Source organism: Hylobates moloch, unplaced genomic scaffold, assembly GCF_009828535.3.
Source record: "Hylobates moloch isolate HMO894 unplaced genomic scaffold, HMol_V3 SCAFFOLD_6, whole genome shotgun sequence".
NCBI classification, from domain to species: Eukaryota; Metazoa; Chordata; class Mammalia; order Primates; family Hylobatidae; genus Hylobates; species Hylobates moloch.
Window position 1 is genome coordinate 82,361,268 of NW_026652281.1, and position 22,145 is coordinate 82,383,412.

Genomic DNA, 22,145 nt, shown 5'->3' on the forward strand with positions numbered 1-22,145 from the left:
AGGACAGTAACATCTAAGTCAGCATTTGGAAAACAGCATGGATACATGCATTAAAGCAGTGTTTATTGAGCTTGTACTATGTGCTCACAGTATGCACTGTGCTGGCAACATCACATGGTGTGAGTTAAGCCACATAAACCCCTGGGATGTGGGTCCTGAGTATCCCATAATTCCCAGCAGGATTTAGATAATGGCCCAGACTTTCTCTCTTCTTCTGTTTCCCTGTCACTATAAAAGCTAACTATAGACAGATGGTAGGGATACGGAAAAGAAGGGTGAAGTTTAGTTCATAAGGATTTCTCACTGTAGTCTTTACATTGACTTTGTTACTACTTGTGGAGCAACTACTGGATCGGCAGGAATGGAAAAAAGGTGCCAGGTGGGATGTCTCTAGAAACACTGTTTTCAATGAAGAAAAAAATTCAGGCCCCCATATTGTCCTTTGCTCCCATTTAACTGCTTTTGGGTTTGGGGAAATTCTGAGCACCAGCTCTGGAGAACCAGCAAGAGCAACCACTCAGAAGTCTGATCTCCAACAAACAGTTCTGTGAAGGTAGGCTCCAAGGTGGGGCCAGACCTGAACCAAGCTCAGAAGAGGGTGGATTTGGGTAGGGTTGGGGCAGAACAAGGCTAGGGACACGGGGCAGGCCCTAGGCTTCCCATCTCTATGTTGCTGATTTAAGTCCTGTCTTTCCTAAGCCTGACCATAAGAACTTGACCCCCAGAGTTTGTCTGATTTTAACTGTTTGTTTCATCCTTAAGTATTTTGTAAATCCATTAACAAGCAATTTAATCAAAACATGTAGGGCCTTCTGGGAAAATTATATTAAAAAGCAAATCAAGAGAAAATCAATAGAAATAATAATAACAACTCTTCTGTCCATGGGTGGCCCTTCGGGTGGTGACATCAGAACTCACAATGTCAACATAAGGGCAGTGTCCCAAATCAAGCCCAAGTTCCCTGTATACCTCCATGCTTGCACAGGACCACATGATGCTGAATTTGGCCATTATCCATCTGCTCTACACGGAAAGTTCCTGGATGGTAGGGACTATGGCTGCTACAAGTGTTTTTCTAATGGCCATATGAAATGGAAGCAATTGGTTTACCTATCAGTATGAGTCTCCAGAACTCCTCTTTGTTCTTCATCCACGTATTAGAAAACTGGAGCAAATCCCATTTGTATACCAAATAAAGAGATTCCTTCTGTGAGTGGAGGAACAAATCCTGGATGATGCATTCCTTTCCTTCTGAGATGGAAAGAAATTAGACCCCGCAGTCAGCTTGACCTCAGTCTGCACAGGACATCACCAGATGTCCCAAGGACTCCCAGGTGCTGGTGGGGGAGTTTCTGGTGATCCTGTGCTGATGCCCCAGTAGTGATTTGGGCAGGAGAGACTCAGGCTGACTCTGTGGGGCCAGGATACAAAGTGGAACTGCCCCAGTGGAACCACAGATTCTGGATCCAGGTGTAATATTACCTATACCTGATCAGCTAACTCTTGGGTACAAGAAAGGACAAGATTACCCTACTCCAGTAACACAGCTCACAGGTAGGTGTAGCTTCACTCACGGCTCTGGACAGTTGTGGCCCTGCCCTCCCTCTGCTAAGGGCTGCTTTACACTTACAGATTCTGCCACCATATTCTGCTTAGACCAGAAGGCCCTCACAGAACTGCAGCAGCTCACTGGACAAGATCTGGAAAACCTGAAAGACCCCACATAAAAAGTAGGGCTTTACAAGGTCTATGTCAATCTCTCATAATGCAGAAAATGTCCCCCGGATTTTCTATATATCCTCAGTCCAAAGTCTGGCCCTGTCTTGTGGATCCCAGGTAGGAGACCAGCCTTTATGTGCAGACCCCAGGCGGAATCAACCTGGCTCTGCATTCTTGGGTGTTGCTGTGAAGAAAACTAGGAGACAGCCCCTCAGGAAGGCTGCTCTCACACATCCTGGAGAACCCCAGGACCTGGGTTGGAGCTGCAGATTTAGGTGTTGGAGGGGCAGGGAAGTGGCATGCGCCCTCTGCACATTCATGGGCATTTGGGCAAGAGGATGAGGGGAATGTTGAGATTCTCAGGCCTACTCAATGCATGTGTGTGCCTGGTTGGTTTCCTGGCCCCATGGTCTCTGAATCAGTTTCAGGTCTGAAGATGCCAGGGGCATGGAAAGACAGAGCTGGAATGGCTAACTGATGCCCTGAGAACTTATTTTTGTAGAAATCTGGCCAAACTGTTCTAAAAGGGATTAAAGATTCCGAATAAGCAGAGAGACTATTCTGCCTGCAGATTTTCGGGGCAATGGGCACTTTGCTGCACAACTGTGGGTTGTGACAGGAAGTCTTAGAGGGAATGTCCCCTCTAGAGTGCGGCCTGGTGGGCACCTTACATTTCTCAGTGTTTGGGAAATATAATTAAAAACAGAATCACAAGAAAAATGATGCACAATGGTAGAAAAGAAAGCAAACTGTTTTATGACACACTCAGACCAGAATGTGAAGGACATTACAGGCAATCTGCTAAGAGACTGGAAAAACACTCACTCATGAAAAGTCACCATAATTAGTCCTCAGTAGAAGACCTGACAGCACCATTTGTCAGATAGAGTTCATCTTAAATTCACCTGTGAATTGGGAGGCCATCTGTTTTTTATTTGGCTACAGTTAAAGGAAAAATAAACTTCACGTCTTCGCGACAGGTAAATTTGCAACTTGGAGCCAGGGGCCTGAAGGTAGATGCCTGCTCTCCTAGAGAAACTGTAAGATACGGCTCTATCTTCTTTGCTACCTATATTTCAAATCAATGATTCTCAGTTCCTACAGAAAGAATGTCCCGAATCAAAAAGACTGACAGCCAGGCACAGTGGCTCACGTCTGTAATCCCAGCACTTTGGGAGGCCGAGGCAGGCAGATCACCTGTAGTCAGGAGTTTGAGACCAGCCTGGACAACATGGTGAAACCCCATCTCTACTAAAAATATAAAAACTAGCCCTGCGTGGTGGCAGGCCCCTATAATCCCAGCTACTTGGGAGGCTAGGCAGGAGAATCGCTTGAACCCAGGAGGCAGAGGTTGCAGTGAGCCAAGAATGCACCACTGCACTCCAGCCTGGGCAACACAGCAAGACTCAAAAAAAAAACAAAAAAAAACAAAGACTGACAAAAGACAAAAGATCTGTTTAGCTGTTACAATGATTTAGACATATTTCCAAAAGGCAGAAAAAAATTTACATACAAAAATTCTCTAAAGTAAATGATTCAAGAAAAGGAAGGAGAGAAACATGTCTTCCCTTATTTTCAAGAAGGGTTAAGTCTCATATTTTTAATTTGTATTTGTTCTCACAACTGGGAGATCTAGGGCCATGATCTTGAATTAATGGACATCTGAATTCCAGCAGGCGCTAGATTCAGGCACCTGAGGATTGGCCTTGGACACACTGCGTGCACATAAAAAGGGGTTTGTGGGCCAGGCATGGTGGCTCACGCCTGTAATCCCAGCACTTTGGGAGGCAGAGGTGGGTGGATCACTTGAGCCCAGGAGTTCGTGATCAGCCTGGGCAACATATTGAGACCCTCCCTATCTCTACAAAAATTACAAAAATTAGCCAGGTGTGGGGGGCACACGCCTCTAGTCCCAGCGATTTGGGAGGCTGAGGTGGAAGGATCACCTGAGCCCAGGGAGGTCAAGGCTGCATGATCATGCCACTGCACTCCAGCCTGGGCGACACAGTGAGACACCCTGTCAGGGTTTGTGGGGAAGTTAAAAGGAAGAAGGGAAGGTGCTACTAAGAACTCTCACACGGGGGGCAGTGCAGAATTGGTGGAAGGACTGATTTGGGCTACAGATACTGGCCCAGGTGGGGCTATGCTCTGACTTACTCCTGTGTCCATGCAGGCAGATGAGACTATGATTGGGTGGTCCACAAGCCTAGGTTGATGGAGGGACTGGGTTGCTGCTGCAGTTTCAGGGTCTGGGGGCAAGGATAAGCCAGGAGTCCTCTAGGCACTTGTATGGGAATTTTGGCTGGAAACTCTAGGAGAAAAGGTGCTATGGGCACAATTCCTGAGGGTCACGTCTTGTCCTGAAAGGGGCGTGGCCACGCCAGTGCCTAGTGGGTGTGTTCAGAGTGGGTGTCAATTATGTGGTGACAGCACAGTGGGGGCAGGGGTCTGTTCTCAGAACTTCTTCCCTTTCTGTCCTCAGTCGCCTCGCACCCCGGGAGGAGACGTGGAATCACAGCACAATGTGTAGGGTGACAGCCTGTGTGCAGGGGAATACAGCCTCCCTTCCTGGAGACACCCAGAGTCTCTCTCCAGCCCAGGTCCCTGTGCTTTTTTATGACACTGTGTGGAGTTTGCTGAACACCAGCCAATTCTCCAACACCAACTGGTTGTCCAACAACTCAATTCTGACAGCACCCAGAGGCAGCACAGACCCCACAAGTTCAGAGTTAAGTGCCGCAACACTGCCCCCTCTACAAATGCCAGTCACAATCCCCCAGGGGCCATCTATACTTCTGAGCTACTGCCTATAAATTGGGGTCTCCCATAATACCCTAGTCAAGTTCATTAATTTTATACAAGGATTCACAGAACTCAGCAAAGACTGTAATTGCATTGACCAGTTTATTATAAAAGATACAACTCAGCCTAATGGGAGAAATGTGTAGGGCAAGAGAAAGGAGTGGGGAAAAGATGGGGTAGATAGTTAACCCTGGGAAGCAGCTGTGATGAAAGAAATCCCCCTTCCTTTGTGTTCTTCAAGAGCAGCTTACTGCAAAGAATCCTCTTCCCGTTATGACTTAGATGACGCTCCCTGTTTTAGGTATCACAAAGCCACAAACTCTTCTATTTCCTTTTTTGTCCCCCCTCATAAGCAGTTAAATAGTTTTGTCTTCGGTGGTCAAAACAAAATATGTGTTAACCAAACTTGCTTAAGTTTCTCCCCTTCTCCAGGTCCCTGAGGTTTGTCCCACGCACAGCCTGAGCCAATATTCAACCCCTCTTTATGCCCCTCCTGAGGATAGGCTGACTTCAGGGTGAAGTCATTCTCTGATCAGGGATCTGATTTTGCCCCGGAGTCGTGCCCTTCCCCTCCCACCTTTAATCATGTTTCCTCCTCCCTATGAAAGAAAGGCCTTTCCTGCTTCAACTGTGAGATCCACAAATATCTTACAGTTGGTGCTTTCCTCCTCTTGCAATACTCCTTTAGAATTAAGGAACTTCTTACCTATATCCAGATGTTTTATTTGACAAAGTCAAGAAACAGCCCCAGGACGCTAACAATTCCACCCTCAGAAAGAGCTTCCCAATCTCCCTTCCCGCCCAACCTCGACCACAACCGCCTGTGAATCCAGAACTCTGCAGCTTCTCCCAGTACAAAGGGCTCCCTCCATGGCTGCTGTGAACCTCAGGGACACCTGAAAGGGACGCTCCCCAGGAAGAACTAACTGGGCCTTCAATGACCTCCTTTTGCAGGCTCAAATAAGACTGAGGTCTTCTATGCCTAGTCAGGGTTATTCCACACACCCGCTTCTCACTTCGCAGGCTCTGTCTTTCAGGTCCATCGAGGTGGGGTGCCTTCCTCTCACCTCATCACTCTCCACAAGCATCTAGCGAGCTCTAAAACCTACCCCAGGATGGCAAACGTCAGACCTTCCTCCACTCTCCCCGCACGGCACGCCTTCTGGGGAGTGCTGCCAATCCTACCTCAACTGAAGGGACAGGGGCAGGTGCCCAGCCAGTTAGATGTTCAGTGACCTAACAGGTTTCAGGAAAATAGCTAAATCACTCAAACACAGTTTTTATAGAAAGGAAGGAAACTGTAAGGCACTTAAACTTTATACTTCAACAGGTAAGGCCAAAATACCTCTTTCGGGCAAGAAACATGTCATTTAATTATTTCCATAATAGCAGATCATTTAGTATACGTGAACACTTCTAGGAGGTGCCAAGTCCTGTCTCATAACACTTGGCATTCAACTCGGACATCCAGATAGCAGTAGAATATGGAACAGAGATATCCACTGTCACAAATCCTCCACTGCAAAAGAGAGGACCTGATGTTTTAATGAATGTTTGTAATTGACCAATTAATCTAGCACACTTTCTGTGGAAATGTATTCGTTTTCTACAGCCATAGTGGAAGAGAGACTGTCCCTATTTCTTTTTCCCCAGCAGCATTCCAAAGCTGAGCCCTGGGATTTTGAAATCGCTGCTCCAGAGGACCCTAAACCACAAACCACCGCGATAGGCTTCCCATTTCACCAATCGCTGTTGACCCAAATAAACCCTTTAACGCTTTAAGGGTGACTCCCTTTAATTTGTAAGAGGAAAAAGGAGACTGGGACACCACGGGGCACAGTATCTTCCCACACACAAATCACACGCCGAGTTGGGGTTTCCCCTGAGACCCTCACGTTCTCACCGCACAATCTGGGGAGACGCGGGCTGCGGCGGCCCAGAAACAGCTCCGGCCAGGGCCGAGGTCGCTCTGCGGGGTTGAGACGGGACGGGACGCGCGGGGTACAGGCTGCCGGCCCGGCCGCCATCTTGCGACGGAGGGGACCAAGGGCCGAGTTGCGCCCGCGGGGACTCGGGGCCCAGACCCCGGAACTGACCTCGGGGAGGCCCGAGTGCCCCCAAAGCAGGTTCCCGCCGCTTTCGACCGCCCCTCTCCCTCTTCTGGCGACCCCCGACCTGGCACATTCACCATTTCCCAGCTTCCGGGATGTCCTGGCGTCTTAGCTACGGATCTCCCAGTGCCTGCAGGTCACAGAGCAACAGAGGCTCTGTCTATTCTCAGAACGCGAAGCCGCCTGGGCCTCCCAGATGGAAGGACTCTGGAGACCAGGTGAAGGGACCCGAGCTCTTACTGCAGCCAACAAAGGCCCCCGCCAAATCCCGGAAGCCGCCCCTGCTCTCCGGCTGCTCCCGATTGGACGATTTCCACTCCAACGCCACTGATTGGGTAAAGTTCCAGGCCCCGCCCCCTCATTCTCTCTGTTTTTTGAATGGGAGACAGGCTCATCGAGGTGGGGGGCCGCCTGCTGAGGGTATTACAGCTAATTTAAGGGGTGAGCTGGGACTTGAAATGCACTTGCTTTCCCGTACCTGGTTTTGCTTGTATAAGGCATCTTATTAGCTAGTTAAGTATAAGAAGGAGGACATTTGAACACCGTTAAAACAACTTTTTAACCGTTCTAATAACACAGGAAAGACCCTCATCCCATCCCTTAGCACCTCTCTCATCACACGGTACCCCACTGCTCAGGACATAACTGTGGGACTGCAGAGGAAACTGCTGGGGGTTTTGGGGAGCATGCAGGAGGCTTCAATGGCCAAGGTAATGGTGGCTTCCCTTGGGTGTCACTTAAAATCTTGGTGTCAGAGACATCTTTTTTCCAGTTGGCTCAGGGAAACTAACAGACATGAGAATTGTATTTTTTTTTTTTCCTTTTCTGAATTTCCAAGAAATAAAGGACTATCCAAGCATCCCAAAAGGCATTCAATTATACATGAAGCTGATGGCCTCCCTGCTCTGGAGGGGGATGGCCTGGCAGCAGCCACCAGCTGCAGTGAGCTGACATAGTGCCACTGCAATGAGCCTTAAACTTGCCCTCTTGTAGACAGGCCACCTCCACACACCCACTTCTCACATCGCAGGCTCTATCCCTCTAGTCCATCAAGGTAGGCTGCCTTCTTCCCATGTCATTAGCTCTCCATAAGCATCTAGTTAGCTCTAAAACCTACCACAGGATGGCAAACGTCAGACCCTCCTCCACTCTCCCAGCACTGCACGCCTTCTGGGGAGTGCTGCCAATCCCACCTCAACTGAAGGGACAGGGGCAGGTGCCTAGTCAGATGTTCAGTGACCTACCAGGTCCAGCATGCCCAGGGCCTGACTCCACAGCCTAGCACCCCTCCCCCACCCGGCCTTCACTCCAGCCTTTTTTCTCCAATGACAGGGGATGTTCACCTGTGCCACAATCCCAAGAGTCTAGTGACTGGGCCAGGTAAATGCCAGCTGAGTGCCTGTGACTCCACCCTCTTACCTCCCACTCAGGTAACATTATAAGCATAACCTTGAGTTTGACCTAATTTATACATATTCCTCTCCTAGTAACCTGTCTGACAACAGCCCTTACAATCCAGAGACTGGGGCAGTAGGTTTCAAAACCTCACTTTATTCCAAAGTGAAATGAAGACATGATGGTTTAAAAATGAGAAAAAGTTCCTGATAAGCTGTGGGGGTGCTTCACTTGCCAGCTCATGCCCATTCCCTCTGAAACAAGGTGTCTCGTACCCATAAGCAGCTCTCTGCAAAGCCCCACATAGAGGTCACAGCCAGACAGGCTCCCTCAGGCTCACAGGGTAGCAATCTCCCCCCCCAGTCCAGGCTCCCACAGCAGGCACAGACAGGTGCAGAGAGGAGCAGCCATGGCCTGTGGGGTCCCGTGCCACCCTCAGAGCTAGTCTCTGCAGAAGGTGCTGTGTGGCAAGCAGTAGGGCTCTACAGAGAGGTGACAACCCCTCCTGGGTCTGTAACCTTTCCCCAGGATCCATGATTCAACCCTGGTTCCCCAGGCCCCTTACCCACCCCACCCTCCTTGTGTCAGGCAGCTCAGGTTAAAATGGGGAGAATGATATATTCCAACTGTAGACCCCAAGGTTATGTCCATCTGGGGTACAGGGAGTAGGGACACCAGTCAGAGCCTGTGGCAGCGCCTCCTGCTGGGCCTGAGGACAGACAGGCCAGGGCTGGCCACAGGGACATCTGGGGGACCACCACTGACAAACCTGTCCCTCTCAGCCTGGAGCTATGGCCAGGCCAATCATGATTAATAAAACCACTGCAGCCTTCATCCTGCCACAAAACTAAAGTGCACCACAACCTCCAGCCCTGCCACAAAGCTCTGGCTCCCCATCTTTTTTTGCTTAAAACTTAGACATTAAGCCAGGTTGGGCCTGGGAGTTGTGGCAGTAAAAGCAGTAGCCGTAACATCAACCATGTAAATGAGCTGAGGAATCCACCTGCACATCATCCACTCAGAACTGCCTCGGGGCGATGTACAGGCTGGGAGGGACAGATCAATACTCGTGGCCATGGATGCACTCCACACCCCTGCTGGAAGATGGGGAGGTGAGGGGAATACGGGGAGCCCGAGGGGCCCCTCAGCTGGGAACTGAGGACCGTACACTCCATTCACAGGTCTTCAATTAGGCCTTTGCTTGTATATTCACTGAATCAGTGCAAAAGCAACTTTTAGGGGGGGTATGCAGGCTGGGGTCCCAGGAGGATGGTCGGGGTGGAACATGGTAGAGGGGCTCACTTCCTCTATCTGCAAGCATGCCCCCTTCTCCTGGAGTCTGCATCACTAACATCAGGGCCGCTGACCATCTCTCTCTCTCTCTCTCGATCCCTGCAAGCTCAAGGAAAAAGGATCCTTGGCAGCCACAGGGCTGGGAGCTCAGTTCCTCTGGGCCAGCTGGCTCAGACTCAGTGGCCATAGGCTCCCCACCCCTAGCTCTGTTTTTTTGAGACACGGTCTCACTCTCTCACCCAGGCTGCAGTGCAGTGGGACAATCATGGCTCACTGCAGCCTGGACCTCTCAGGCTCAAGCGATCCTCCACCTCAGCCTGCTGAGTAGCTGGGACTACAGGTCGCGCCACCACACCAGGTTAATTTTTGCTTTTTGTAGATGGGGTTTCGTCATGTTTCCTAGGCTGGTCTCCAACTCTTGAGCTCAAGTGATCCACCCACCTCGACCTCCCAGAATGCCCTATCCCTGTTTTTCCGGACTCCTGGAGCTAGTGGCGCTGCACCACCTCTGCTTTCAGATTCTCCTAGTCTTCTGGCTGAGTAGAAGGTGGGAGAGGAGGTAGGTATCAGACTGGGCCCCCTCTAGCTTGGTTAAACTCCCACTTGGGACAGATCAGGCTCTGTGCCATATTCAGTGAGACGTGTGGAACAAGTACTTCCCTCCCCAGAGCAGAAAGATCCCTAACTGCTGACAGTCAGGATTCCATGCACTTGACTCGGCCTAGGGCCTGGCTGCCTCTCACCCTTTCACCTGGTTCCAGTCGCTGCACTCTGTGGCCTCCCTGCCACCAGATCAGGTGTAGACAAGGGGTGTGGGACAGGGCTGCTGACACCCCTGGCTGACCAAACCCCTTTCCCACACTGAGGGGAGAAAAGGCAGGAGGTTAGGGGCTCCCGAAGGCAGCACTGCTTGTGACAGCACTGCAGGAGTCCTCAGGGCCTGCTCCTAAGGCACACTTTGCACTGGAACCAGAGGCAGCCGGGGAAAGAATAAAGCCACTCCTTAGGAACTGAAATGGAAGACCACCAAGATGTATTGTTAAGTAAACAATAATAACCTTCATCTGTGGCATGCCACAATTCCAAAGAAAAGGGGGGGTGGGGAGATCACATGAAGTATTTCTGGAAGGATTCACAAAGAACTTCTCATCACTGGCTACTTTTCAATTTTGAGCCATGTCAGCCTATTACATATCTTAAAAAAACTAAAGGCCAACTTCTAAGTAGGGAGCCATGGAGGGGCCTCAGCTGAGAGGAATGAAGACAACGTTAATGATGACCTGGAGCTGCTCCAGACGCTGGCCATGCTGGGGGCTGTGAACTCAGGGGCTGTGGGGAGGATGAGCTGTGAGTGAGACTCATCCTACCCAGGCCAGGTGGGGGCCCAGCTCCTCCCAGCGATATACCTGGAGGGGCAGGATGCTGTCACTGCAGGCGACTGGTATCTCCCGTTGATGGTGCACTGCTGGGCCACGGCCTGCTGGGCCAGGCACTTGAGGTTCTCAGAGCTTTCGTTCTCCTGGTTCTCACCCAAAAACAGGAGAGTGAACAGAGGCAGGAAAGGATCAGCTGACCACAACCCACAGGCGCAGTTCTGCCTGCCGGCCCTGTGACAGCCCACCTGGGCCTTATAGATGGTGTCAGATTCCTTCTCCTGCTGCAAGCCCAACCAGAACTCAGCTTTGCTCTCAAAGACCCAAGGAACAAGGTGGTGGCTGCCAGATCTCCCCAGATAGGAATAAGACAGCCGGAGCATGGAGGTTGGGGAGAGGGGTCCACATTCAGACCAGGACTCTCAACAGAGACAGGAATGCCACTGGCTTCTGGAAAAGAGTTACTCGTGGTGTGGGAAATTTAACATGGCCAACTCCTAAGCACTAAAAACCAGCAGCACCAACACTCAGGGACTGTGACCTTCACAACCCACCCAGCGACTTCCAAACGCTCCTCAGAACAGCACAGCTCAGCTGGGTCACTGGTTTGACTGCTCACTGGCTTGCAACCAACACAAAGCTCCAGATTCTGCATCTGGGAGCCTGATGGCAGGTGGCTGGGGGATGGGAAAGGGGCTCTAGTGAGTGTGGCCAGAACGAGCTCTTCTTCACTGTCCAGAGCTTCTCCAACGATCCAGCCCCAGAACCACCCAGGGTGCCCATGCCCACAGCAGAGTGCAGCTGGCTGCAGCCTCAGCCTCACAGGGCTGCTCCTCAACTGTGCTCCATGAGGCGTCCACCAGCTCCTGGCACAGGCGACAGAACATGTGCCTAGGGGTGCAGGGGAAGCTGGCATGGGAGCACTCCTCTGGCAGCTCCTTGTGGGGCACAGGCAGGAAGCTGAGGTCAGGGGCAGTGGGCTCAGCAGGTAGAGAACGTAGTGGCACCTGTCATCGCCAGTGAGGCCCTTGCCCTCAACCGAGAAGAGCTCCGCCTCATCTTCACGATGGCTGAGCATGCAGTTGCTCAGGGTCTTGAGCAGTTAACATGTGCTCCAGCAGATCCAGGCAACACGGGGGCAACACTGCCATCTTGCAAAGTCAGTGGAGCCACAGATGACACTCTGCTCCTGGTCCCACTAAAGGATGCCAGGGATGAGGACTTGGAACCTGACCCAGTAGCCGCAGTCATCCACCTCTGCTGTGTTCAGCATGTACAGACCCTCCATGTCCAATGCATTGTGCGAGTGCTCACCATTCAGGTCACTGGTGAATGCTATGGAGGCTGCCACATCCCCGGCAAAGTCCTTGTAGTGGCCACTAACAAAGCCCAGGCTGAAGATGATGCAGCTCCACGTGAACATGTGCAGCTTGGTCTCCTCACTGGGGCTGATGGCCATGACGATGCCTCCCTGACTACCATGACGCCCCATGTGGCTGCCACTCTGAAGTTGCTGTGTACCTGGGAGGGACCAAGGCTGGAAGGGTGATAGGCCATGCCCCAAAAGCCTCAGGCTACATCCACCTGGCCCAGCTCACCAAGATGGGGGAGGCAACTAGGCCTGCCTTGGGAGCCAGAGACCCTTGCCTCAGTTTCCTTATATTTACAGAAGGGCAAGAAAATCATTTCTACAAAAAACTAAACACTTATGCTTAAGGAGGCGCAGAGTTTGGTGGCTACCAAGGAGTATGAGGGCTGGGGCAGGTTTGGGATCCACCAGTTATGTGCTAGGCAAACCTGGGCAAGTAACTTCAGACCCAGTTTCTTGTCTATACAACGATGATGACGGAAAGTACTGACATTTACAAGAGGTCCAAAAGATTATAGGAAATAATGCTTATAAAGCACTTGGAATCTTCCTGGTGAAGTTAGTACCCAAGAAATTGTGGCTGTTACTTCTTGCATGTTATGCAGTAAGTTTAGGAGAGATTTTTTTTAAAACAATTATTTTTTCCTCATTTCTCTTAGTAACCGCACTAATGACTTTTAAGCCCCAGCAAGCTGCAAGTGCTATGTCAATGAGCCCCTGCCCTAGAAGGGCCACGGTTGGGCACCATGTGCTCAGGGGAGGGCCCCATGGCAGTCAGTGGAGGGTGGGAAGCTGGATGTCCCTGGCCACTCAGCCCAGACAGCAGGGAGGACCTTCTCCTCTCAACGACTCAAAGTCTCAGAGGCCAGAGAAAGGTGCTGGGATGGTCTCGCAGGAAGCAGAAGGCTAGAAGGCCCTGCAGGGCAAATCGGGCCTTCAGGGCACCTGACAGGGCTAGGACTGCCGGCTTCCATCACTTCCCTCCTATGCACAAGAAAACCTTCCAGCAGAAGCCAGGTGGGCCTGAGGCTGTAAGGCTGTCACTCACTCACCAGGGGCTTCGGGCACCTTGAACGTGGCTTTTTCTTGAAGCAGCTGCTCAGGTTGGTTCTTGTTGGGCAGGTCCCTCATCATCTGCAACTCCTCGTTCCAGTACTGGGGCTGCAGAAGGACCAGGGAGGGAGACATGGTCTCAGCCTGTGCACTGCAACCTGCTCTGGGAAGTCCCTTCTCTTCTCTCCCCACAGACAGCCCCAGACTCCCCAATGAACAGACCCGTGGCAAGCCTCAGGGAAGTGCACAGAACCCCACCTGGCACCCAGGAAGGAAGGGGGTTCCCAGTGAGGACCAGGCGAGGTCACAGTCCCCTATGCAGGAATGTCTCCTCACAGCCCAGCCTCGAGGTGCAGGCGCCTCTCCACACATGCAGTCCACAGTGTGCTCCGTCACAGGGGCCATCCAGCTGCACACCTGGAATGAGGTGGCCCCCTCTTGAATGGGTGGTACTGGACCCCATGGCAAGCAGGGGAAAGGCAGAAGGGGCTTCCCACCAATCTCAGGACCCTGCCACGGGCTCCTTCTTCATCGAGGCCCTCACCTGCTCTGGGTTCTCCTGGCCCTGAAATGCTGTCCTGAAAGGCGCGTCAGAAGCACATGGGCACCACTCCCAGGGCTGCTCTTGCCAGAGCTGCCTCATAGCTCCCTAGAGGGAGACTTGGGCACTGGGGGCCTGGGGACAATTTCCTTGGGCAGAAGCACTGAGTTTGGGCTAGCCGAATCATCCCAGACCCCCGTGTGACATGAGCCAGGGCAGGAGCAGATGGGGCAAAGGCGCTCCCCTTCCCCTGACGCAGGGCACAATGTTCTGTAAAAGGCAGTCAGATCTGGCAGAGCAGACCCCCTGGGAATGGCTTAGGAGGCGGGGGCTGGTGGGCTTGCGGCTGAAGTGACAGGCTGGGGACCTACAAGGAGAACGTGGTCCCTGAGTGGGTGGCCCTGCTAGGCTGGCAGGGACTCACCGGTTATGGTAAAAGCCCCGTGTGGATGTGGTGATGCTGCCTCGCTGGTCCTCGGCTGTGATCACAAACAGGTACACGAGGTCCCTGTGCATCTCGCAGTTCCCAGGGGACAGGTACCAGCCGCTCATGGCAAGCACTTTCAGGGGCTGCAGGAATAGCCAAGCATGAATGGGCCAGGCCTCCTGGTGTGTGGCCCTCCACCCACCCGGGGACCCTCTTCCTTGGTCCTCCCTGGAGTCCCACCTTTTAGCCACCGTTCTGGGGCTGCAGGGGACACGGTGGCTGTTCCAGGTTCCCTAGCAGGATGTACTTGGGTGGTGTGCAGTCGGTGGGGTCCATCTCCAAGCCTTTCTGCTCCTGCCATCTGTGGGACCTGAGGCTGGTGGTCAGCACACGGGCACCCAGGGCCAGCTGCCTCTAACTGTGGCCCTGGTCTAGGTTCCTCAGGCCCAGGTCCCTCCAGGTAGAAAGGCCTGGCCTTGAGCCCCCTTTGTCAGCCTCTGGCCTCCTTGCTCCCTGCCCCTCTGCCCCCTACCCAATCTCTGGCCCCAGTGCCTCTGCACCTCCCAGGCCACTGTCAGTGAAGATGCTCAGGAAGGACAAGGAGCTGCGTCACCTGGGTCCAGGCTCCTGAGCAGTCTCAGATGTGGCACTCGTCACTGTGGGCCTTGTGCACTGTGCAGGGCTCTGTCAGGAACAGGAGAGGGGCAGGTGTTACCAGGTCCCTGCACCCTGGAACAACCCACCCAGTTTAGAAAATAGTTGGCAAGGAAACTCCATGGATAATTTTAATTTTCAACTTTAGGCTTCCATTTTCAAATTCCACTATGGACACATAAGCTAGAGTTTGGTTTCAATACACACGTGTGTGCGCATGCACCTACACACACACACAAACACACACACACACACACACACACACACACACACACACACCCCCTGGCTTGCTGAGGGCAAGAATCCTTGATTGCAAAGAACCTCCTGCCAGTTGCTTCTGAAGCACACACAGGCTTTGGGGAGCCCACAAGGCTTCCTGCGTTTTGTGTGCTAGTGTCTCGGGTGGGCAGGGCCTTCGGTGCTGCGGGGCCTCTGCAGCCTCACCCTGCTCTCCTGGGGCAGCCTTCATGCAGGGGTGGCCTGAGAACTTTCTAGGGCTGCCAAATTCAACGTCCCCATTGAGTTTCATGGGATTTTAATGGTCATTGTTTTGGGGGAGGGGAGAGGTTGTGATGAACTGTGGGCCCCCTTGAGCTACAAACCTTTTCCACAATTGCTTTTAATAAGTAGTCAGGCCCTGGGAACCTGAGTGCTTCACCCAGGGAACTTGAGTCTATGGAAGCTTTTATTTGACAACCAAGCCAGATTCACCACACCAGACGATGGTGCTGCTTGGAGCCAACTTCCCCACTCAAGGACTGTGAAACTTTATTTAGTTTCTTTAGGAAACTAAGCATTCATCTCCTCATAATTTAATAGGGCTGATTCCAAGCCCTAGCTTCATACTGCCTGACTTTCTTTTCAGAATTTCAACTGTTTTTTCACCCCTGGGCCATGAAGTTAGAGAGTGCAGGTATGATGCCCTGAAAAGCAGACCTGTGCTCCAATCCCACCTCCACATGCTCGTCTGCGACACAGAGGCCCCAGCTGGGGCAGTGAAGTGTTGCCTGGCCCTGCTTACAGGGGCCCTCCCTGGGCAGGCAACCCAACTTCTGGACCAACCTTCCACCACGTGAAGCAGCAAACCTGCCTGCAGCCCTGCCATGCTGCGCAGCTCTGAGATGTGGTCCAGCGTGCTGCCACCCAGGTGCGGTGAGAAGTGATGTGGCGACATGGGTATTCATGGTCCATGAACACCTGGTGGATCTCCAGCACCGTCTCCTGCAGGGACACTGGCCAGGGAGAAGGCCCAGACCACCCTAGTGAGAGGCCACAAGGTAGGGAGCAAGGACATACCCCTTTCCCCAGCCCAGAACACCTGGGTCCTGAGAATAAATGTCTCAAATACTCAGTTTCCCACTTTTGGGCTTTTACATTCCAGGCCCTGTCCATACACAGCATGCCCATCGGCACCTGTGTGCCTAAGTGCAGGACAGAGCCTGGCCCCACTGACTCTTCCTGCAGCCTAAGAGCAACCCCCGAGCAGAGGAGAGGGAGATGGAAGAAAGGGGGAGGGGGAACGGCAGGCTTGCTCTTGCCCTTGCCTAGTGCCAAGGGCTGAGTGCCCCAGGGCAAATGGCCTTTTCCTTCCTGAAGGGGTGCTCCAGGGCCCAAGCCTGTGAGCAGAGAGGACATGAGAGGGCCTTGCTTGGCTCCCCACCAAGTTACCAGCATGCAAGTCCTCTGGGTTGGTTCTGTCCTTGGAGAACACCCAATACCACCCCCCAGGCCCCGGTGACAGATGGTAAGGTCATGGCCCAGAGAGAGGTGACTTGCCTGAGGGCACAGAGCAAGAGGCTGGGGCGTCCTGGGACCTGACACTACCCACCCGCTACCACTCCTCTCCCTGAACAGGGCTGGTAGGCCCAAATGGTAGCTGTCTTCTAGCAATAAGGCAGTAACTGAACCTGGACTCCAATCCCACATTAGCAGAGTGACCTCAGGCAGGGCCCAGGGCCCTCCATTTCCTGCCTACAGCACAGGGCCAGGAGGAGCCAGGGCAAGGTTGGGTTTTCCAGCCTCATCCTTCCTAGCAGGCTCAAGCCCTGGTCCCCAGCTCCCCTCCTCCGTCATACCTGCAGGGTAAAGGGTTCACTCTTAGGGCCAGGATCTCCACAGAACAGCCTAAATCCTGAATGGTGACTTCTATTCAGTAGTGTCATCTCCTGGCTTGGCCTCATCCAGCCCATGTTCCCAGGATGGCTCAGCCTCCTCCTTCCTCCTTCAGGCTCCTCCTTCTTCAGGCTCTCCAGGCAGTTCCCACTCAAGAACATGAGTGATGGTGGCTCTGGGGGTGACAAGAAAGGCACTGAGTTGGATGGGCATTGCCGGTGAGGGAGGACTGTCCACTTCACCCCACATGGGTGGGCACAAGTCGTATGGAACGGTGTCTGCATGCCCTCCTGAGCCTCGGCTCCACAGTCCCAGCTCACCCTCGGCGAGCCTGCAGGCCGCCGCCTTCTCCCTTTCACATCCTGTGCCTTCATCCTCGACTGCTCCTTGGCCCACCACAGTCTGGCTTCCACCTGAGCTCGCTGTCCAAACCACTCTCCCCACATCACCAAGGCCACCCTCAGGGCCAAGCCCCAGGGGCTTCTCCAGCCCAGGTACATCCGTCCACTCAGCAGCACCCAGGCCACCGCTCATTTCCTCGCCTCCTCCCTGACCAATGCCACACCCTCGTCCCTCCCTCTCCAGCTCCATCCTCTTCCTCCAGTCCTGAGCTGGGAGTGTTGGGCACCCCTGGCCTCTCCTCATTCTCACCTCACCCTCTCCCATGGCTTCAAAGGTGCTCCCATTTCCCAGCTCTCATAGCCAATCCTGGCCTCAATCAGACCTTTCAGACCAAGGAGACAGCTGTTTCCTGGGCATCAACATGTGGCTCTCCCTTCAGTATCATGGAAGACCCATCCTGCAGGGATGAAATTCATCTTCCTCCACAAACTGGTCTCTGCTGTGTGAAGGCCCCCCACCACTTATCTAGTCACCCAACCTCAATCTCCCATCTCCTATTTCAAGAATGCCCCTTGGAACCCTTCTAAGAAGCACACTGCTCACAAAACCAAGCTGCTTTTTTTTTTCTTGAGATGGAGTCTTGCTCTGTTGCCTAGGCTGCAGTGTGGTGGCGTGATCTCGGCTCACTGAAACCTCCGCCTCCTAGGTTCAAGAGAGTCTCCTGTCTCAGCCTCCCAAGTAGGTGGGATAGGCGTGTGCCACCACGCCCAGCTAATTTTTGTATTTTTAGTAGAGATGGGGGCATGTTGGCCAGGCTGGTCCTAAGCTCAGGTGATCCGCCTGCCTCAGCCTCTCAAAGTGCTGGGATCACAGGCGTGAGCCACCACACCCAGCCAAAATCAAGCTGCTTAAGCCAGTGCTCTCAGGCGCCAGCCCAAAGGCAACCCCAGCTCCTGCTGGCTCCTCCACTTAGGTCTACATTCCCCAAACCACAGAGGACTGAGAACACCTGAAACCTGCCCTCCCACCTCTCTGCTTTTCCATGCTGCCCCTGACATCTCAGTCTGCCGGGCAAACACTGACTCATCCTTCAAGGCCTAGGTGAAAGTGTCTACAGGTAGACTATTGCTACCCACCTGCCGCCCATCCTCCTACCCAGAGATCAGTGAATGAAGGATGTGGAGCCCCAGAAGGAGGGAACTATGTTTTCTGATCTGTCCACAGCCTTGACCTCCAAAGTTTAGATGTGGATGGAGTAGAATAAAGGCAAACTTCTTTGTTTTGCAATTTGGCCTTGGCCCTAATGATCAGGCTGCATCTGCTTGAAATCTACCATAAAGAGCAAATAGTTGATAACGTTGTGAATTGCAGAGGGGAAGCTGGCAGTTGAGAATCAGGGGAAGGAAGTGAAAATTTAGAATTTTACTGAAAGCCTTAGAAGAATTAGGTTGGGGGAAGAGGGTGGTGGATTTGAGACCCTGCTTGCCATACATTTGCAAAATGCAGGGAAAATCAGTCCCCCTGTGGGGTGTTAAAATAATTAAATGGGAGGCAATTAGGCTGAAGTGGCTGTAGTGCCCTGGGTTTCTACCTAAGAAAACCAAAACGTAACTCATGCATTTCTTAGAAATAACTTAAAGGAAAACAAAACAGTCTTAACCAACCACAAACCACCAATTAACCTTTGATTACATAATCAGGGAATTTCCGCCTGGACAGTTCAAATAAGGGGACTACATAACTGTAGCCAATCAGTTACTGAATTGGCTTTGTTTCCTCACGCACCTTATTAAACCCTTTCCTTCAAGCCCCTCCGGTGGACTTCAAACCACAATCCATGGTTGTGGCTTCCTGATTCATGGGTCGTTATTTGCTCAAATAAAATCTTTAACGTTTTAACCAAACCTCAGTTTAATTTTTAACAAAAGAAAGAAAGGACTGCGGACCCCACGAACCACAGCTCCTCCCACGCCCGAACCCCGAGCCGGGGTTCTCCCGTAAGGCCCCTCCCGTCATCACCGCAAAACGCGGGGAGACACGGGGCTGCGGGCGCGAAACTGCCCAGAGAGGGCTCAGGGCAGGGCCAAGGTCGTCGCGCAGGGACGGGACGAGGCGCCCGAGGTCCCAGCTGCACCGTGCGACCGAGGAGACTCCGGGCCCCGACCCCGGAGCCGCCAGGGGGAGGCCCAGTTCCCAGCCGACCCCTGCCGCGTCTCGGGAAGCTCAGCCCCGCAGACTCACCATCTCGCGGCTTCAGGAGCGTCCCAGTATCCTATCTAGGGACCGTCCAGTACCTGCAGGTCACACGGCAAAGGAGGCTGCGGAATGAAGGAGAAAGAGCAGGGTACACAGATCAAGCAGGGAAGCGCACCTGGGAGAGGAAAAGGCCAGCCTAGAACACAGGAAGTGCGCCCCCTTTTTCGGCTGCGGGCCTGATTGGACAGGGTCGACAAGGCGCCGCTGAATGGATAGGGCTCCAGGTCCCGCCCCCTTACCCCCGAGTGACAGGAGATGCGATCACAGGTGTGGCTGAATGAGGCCTGAATGAATGATTGTCTGCAGCCCTTTTCAGGCAGGGCTGACTCCCTGTGCTGGGACCTGGGGCTGCCCCGGACATTGGTATTTAACTTTGCTCATAAGATTATATCAATTTATGAGTAATATAGGTAATATGTAAAATTGAAAATTATATAATAACGATTCTTTTAAAATTTCAGATTTCATAACCTTCATGGCCTCTGGTCCCTTGAGGAGGCAGCATGAGATTTGAAAATGGAGGGAGTCTTCTAAGTTAGAAATGTCCCTAGGAATAAAATTGAGCCGCATGTGTCATTTACAGTAGTCTAGTGGCATCATGAAAGGAAAACAGGTAAAATTGATGGTAATACCTTAACCCGATATATCCAAAATATTATCACTCAAATATGTGAGCAATATGAAATTATTAATGTAGACCACCAGAGAATGCTTCTTAAGTTTGGGGTACTAAATCTTGTAAAGTCACTCTGTATTTAAACTTCTAGCACATCTCAGTTCCAACCAGTTCTATCCAAAGAGCTCAGCAGCCCCACGTGGGCAGTGGCTTCCGCATTGAAGAGCAGATCTAAGGGCACTTGCGCCTCTAACCTCAGGGAAGTCGAGGGCCTGGACCCCCTTTCCTGCCAGACGAGAGCGAACACCCTCATCCTGCCCATCTCTTTCCTCACGCCCAAGGGTGGGAGAGGCAGTGTCCAGTGAGAGAGCCAGGGCTGCAGGCAGGAGGTGTCCGCAAGTCGACCACTGCTGCCCACCTGCTTCTGGGCAGGGCTTCCTCACCCTTCCAAAGGTCAGACAGTGAATGAAGAGTGTCAGGCTTCAGGAGGAAACCCCTGACTTCAGATCTGTCTATAGCCTTGACCTCCAAAGTTTGGATGTGGAGGGAATAAAGGCAAACTTTTTATTTTGCAATTTGCCCTTGGCCCTGATGGTTAGGCTACAGCGGGCTGTTTCCTCCTATGGTGTGCGGACTGTATGAGTTTAAGCACCAAGCATGTCAACATGCATTTCTGTATAATTTATCCCTATCCAACAAGAGGTGCCACTTTAAATAAAGGGAAAAGCAAATCAATACCTTATACAGTGCCTTCTGTTTGCCGGGTAACAACAAGTAGTAACCAACCTGTCATTTGAATCCTGGCAACCTGACTGCAGGTGTATGTATCAGTTAGCTATTGCTGCATAAAAAACCACCCTAAACCTTATTAGCTCATGATTGGGATGGTCAGTCATTTAGGCTGGACTCAACTGGGCCATTCTTCTGGTCTCAGCTGGGCTCCTTCAGGCGTGTGTGGTCCAGCTGCTGGTTGACTAAGTGGCTCTGCTTCTGGGTGTCAGCTGGGGCACCTTGGTTTTCCTCCTTAGTGGGATCTCATCCTCCAGCAGGCTAACATGTGCTTGTTCTCATGGAGATGGCAGGGTTCTAAAAGAAAAAGCAGAAGCATTCAAGGCCTTACGTCCCTAGACCCCAAACTGTCACACTGCCACATTGATAGCTTTCTGTTGCCCAGAGCAAATAAGGCCATCCCGGATCCAAGCATCAGGAAACAGATTCTGCCTCTATGTTGGAGCAGCTGTAAAAGCATGTTCCAAAGGGCATGGACACCAGAGCCATTTTGCAATCAGTATCATTCTGTCTTTTCTTACAGCAAGGTTTATATAGCTGTTCCAAGTCAAGGAACATGTCCAAAGCACTACAGCTACTAAGTGGCTGGACTGGGACTCTGGATCAACTTTGCCTGACTCCAAAGCCCATGTACCTCCATAGACCTCACAACTCAAGCAGCTTCCCTAGGCCTTTGAGATCCTGAAGCATATGGACTAATAAAAAAAAAAAAATCGTGTGTACACTTGCCAGCATCTTTTGAGATGCTCATCCTTCTAGTAGGATTCTTCACAATTAGGAGTAATCCCCACCAGAGAATGCTTCTGAAATGTCTTGGAAACATTTAGATTAACTTGGGAAAATAGCTGACAGCTGAGTTTAAAAAATCAAGGCATAATTTTTCATTTCTTACCATAGGAGAGATCTGAAAACACATATAATGCACGAAGATGTGTGCAAATTATTTTCATCCCCGTTCGTTATTTGTAGGCTGTTTATGATTTTTAATACAGACTAAATTAAACTACTCTTTCTAAAACAACCTTTTACTCTGAAAGCAAGAGACACAAAGGTAGAGCTGCCGAGAAGACATTTCCTCCTGCCTCAATTTAGCCAAACAGCTGAGTACGTCTTAAAGTCAGCCTTCAATTTCTAACAAGTCAAGCTGTTTGCCAAGACCTCAATCAGATCATAAGAGTGCTTCAGCTACTTCATCATCCTAGAAGGTTGACCAGACAGATAGAAGCTCTGAGGGTGGAGTGGTGAGAGGACCCGCACTAACAGGTGAGCAGCCATAGGTCCATAGATGAGTCA

The 22,145-nt window shown here is 51.9% G+C and overlaps 3 protein-coding genes across 9 annotated transcripts in view; all 3 read right to left on the minus strand.

Annotated features, from left to right (window-relative positions):
• Nucleotides 1–22,145, minus strand: part of KRBOX5 (KRAB box domain containing 5) — an 89,634-nt gene that overhangs the window by 44,438 nt on the left and 23,051 nt on the right. For 2 of the 6 annotated variants that reach the window (XM_032157250.2, XM_058440947.1), the window contains exon 1: nt 6,710–10,642. The exons of 1 other annotated variant lie outside the window; for it this stretch is intronic. In XM_032157250.2, coding sequence (XP_032013141.1) covers nt 6,710–6,712 — 3 coding nt within the window. In that variant the 5' untranslated portion in view covers nt 6,713–10,642. Of the gene's footprint in view, nt 1–1,110; nt 1,252–6,424; nt 10,650–10,726; nt 10,840–22,145 lie in introns of those variants that run through there. 3 more of the 6 variants (XM_058440946.1, XM_058440949.1, XM_032157249.2) reach the window with 3 other exon arrangements.
• Nucleotides 10,781–14,414, minus strand: LOC116471205 (clustered mitochondria protein homolog). Its single transcript, XM_032157248.2, has 6 exons — nt 14,324–14,414; nt 14,081–14,226; nt 13,660–13,693; nt 13,374–13,532; nt 13,115–13,223; nt 10,781–12,214 (listed from the first exon to the last, which is right to left on the minus strand). Exons 2-6 carry the CDS (start codon nt 14,206–14,208, stop codon nt 11,892–11,894), a joined length of 753 nt encoding a protein of 250 aa, XP_032013139.1. The 5' UTR covers nt 14,209–14,226; nt 14,324–14,414; the 3' UTR covers nt 10,781–11,891.
• Nucleotides 14,681–19,588, minus strand: LOC116471208 (putative protein CLUHP3). Of its 2 annotated transcripts, none has more exons than XM_032157252.2 (4): nt 19,433–19,588; nt 16,813–17,024; nt 15,828–15,958; nt 14,681–14,767 (listed from the first exon to the last, which is right to left on the minus strand). In XM_032157252.2, the coding sequence occupies exons 2-4, from the start codon at nt 17,008–17,010 to the stop codon at nt 14,737–14,739; spliced, it is 360 nt and encodes a 119-aa protein (XP_032013143.1). In that variant the 5' UTR covers nt 17,011–17,024; nt 19,433–19,588; the 3' UTR covers nt 14,681–14,736. The 2 variants fall into 2 exon arrangements, with proteins under 2 accessions (XP_032013143.1, XP_032013142.1); XM_032157251.2 differs by having other exon boundaries at nt 14,693–14,767; nt 15,800–15,958; nt 19,433–19,581.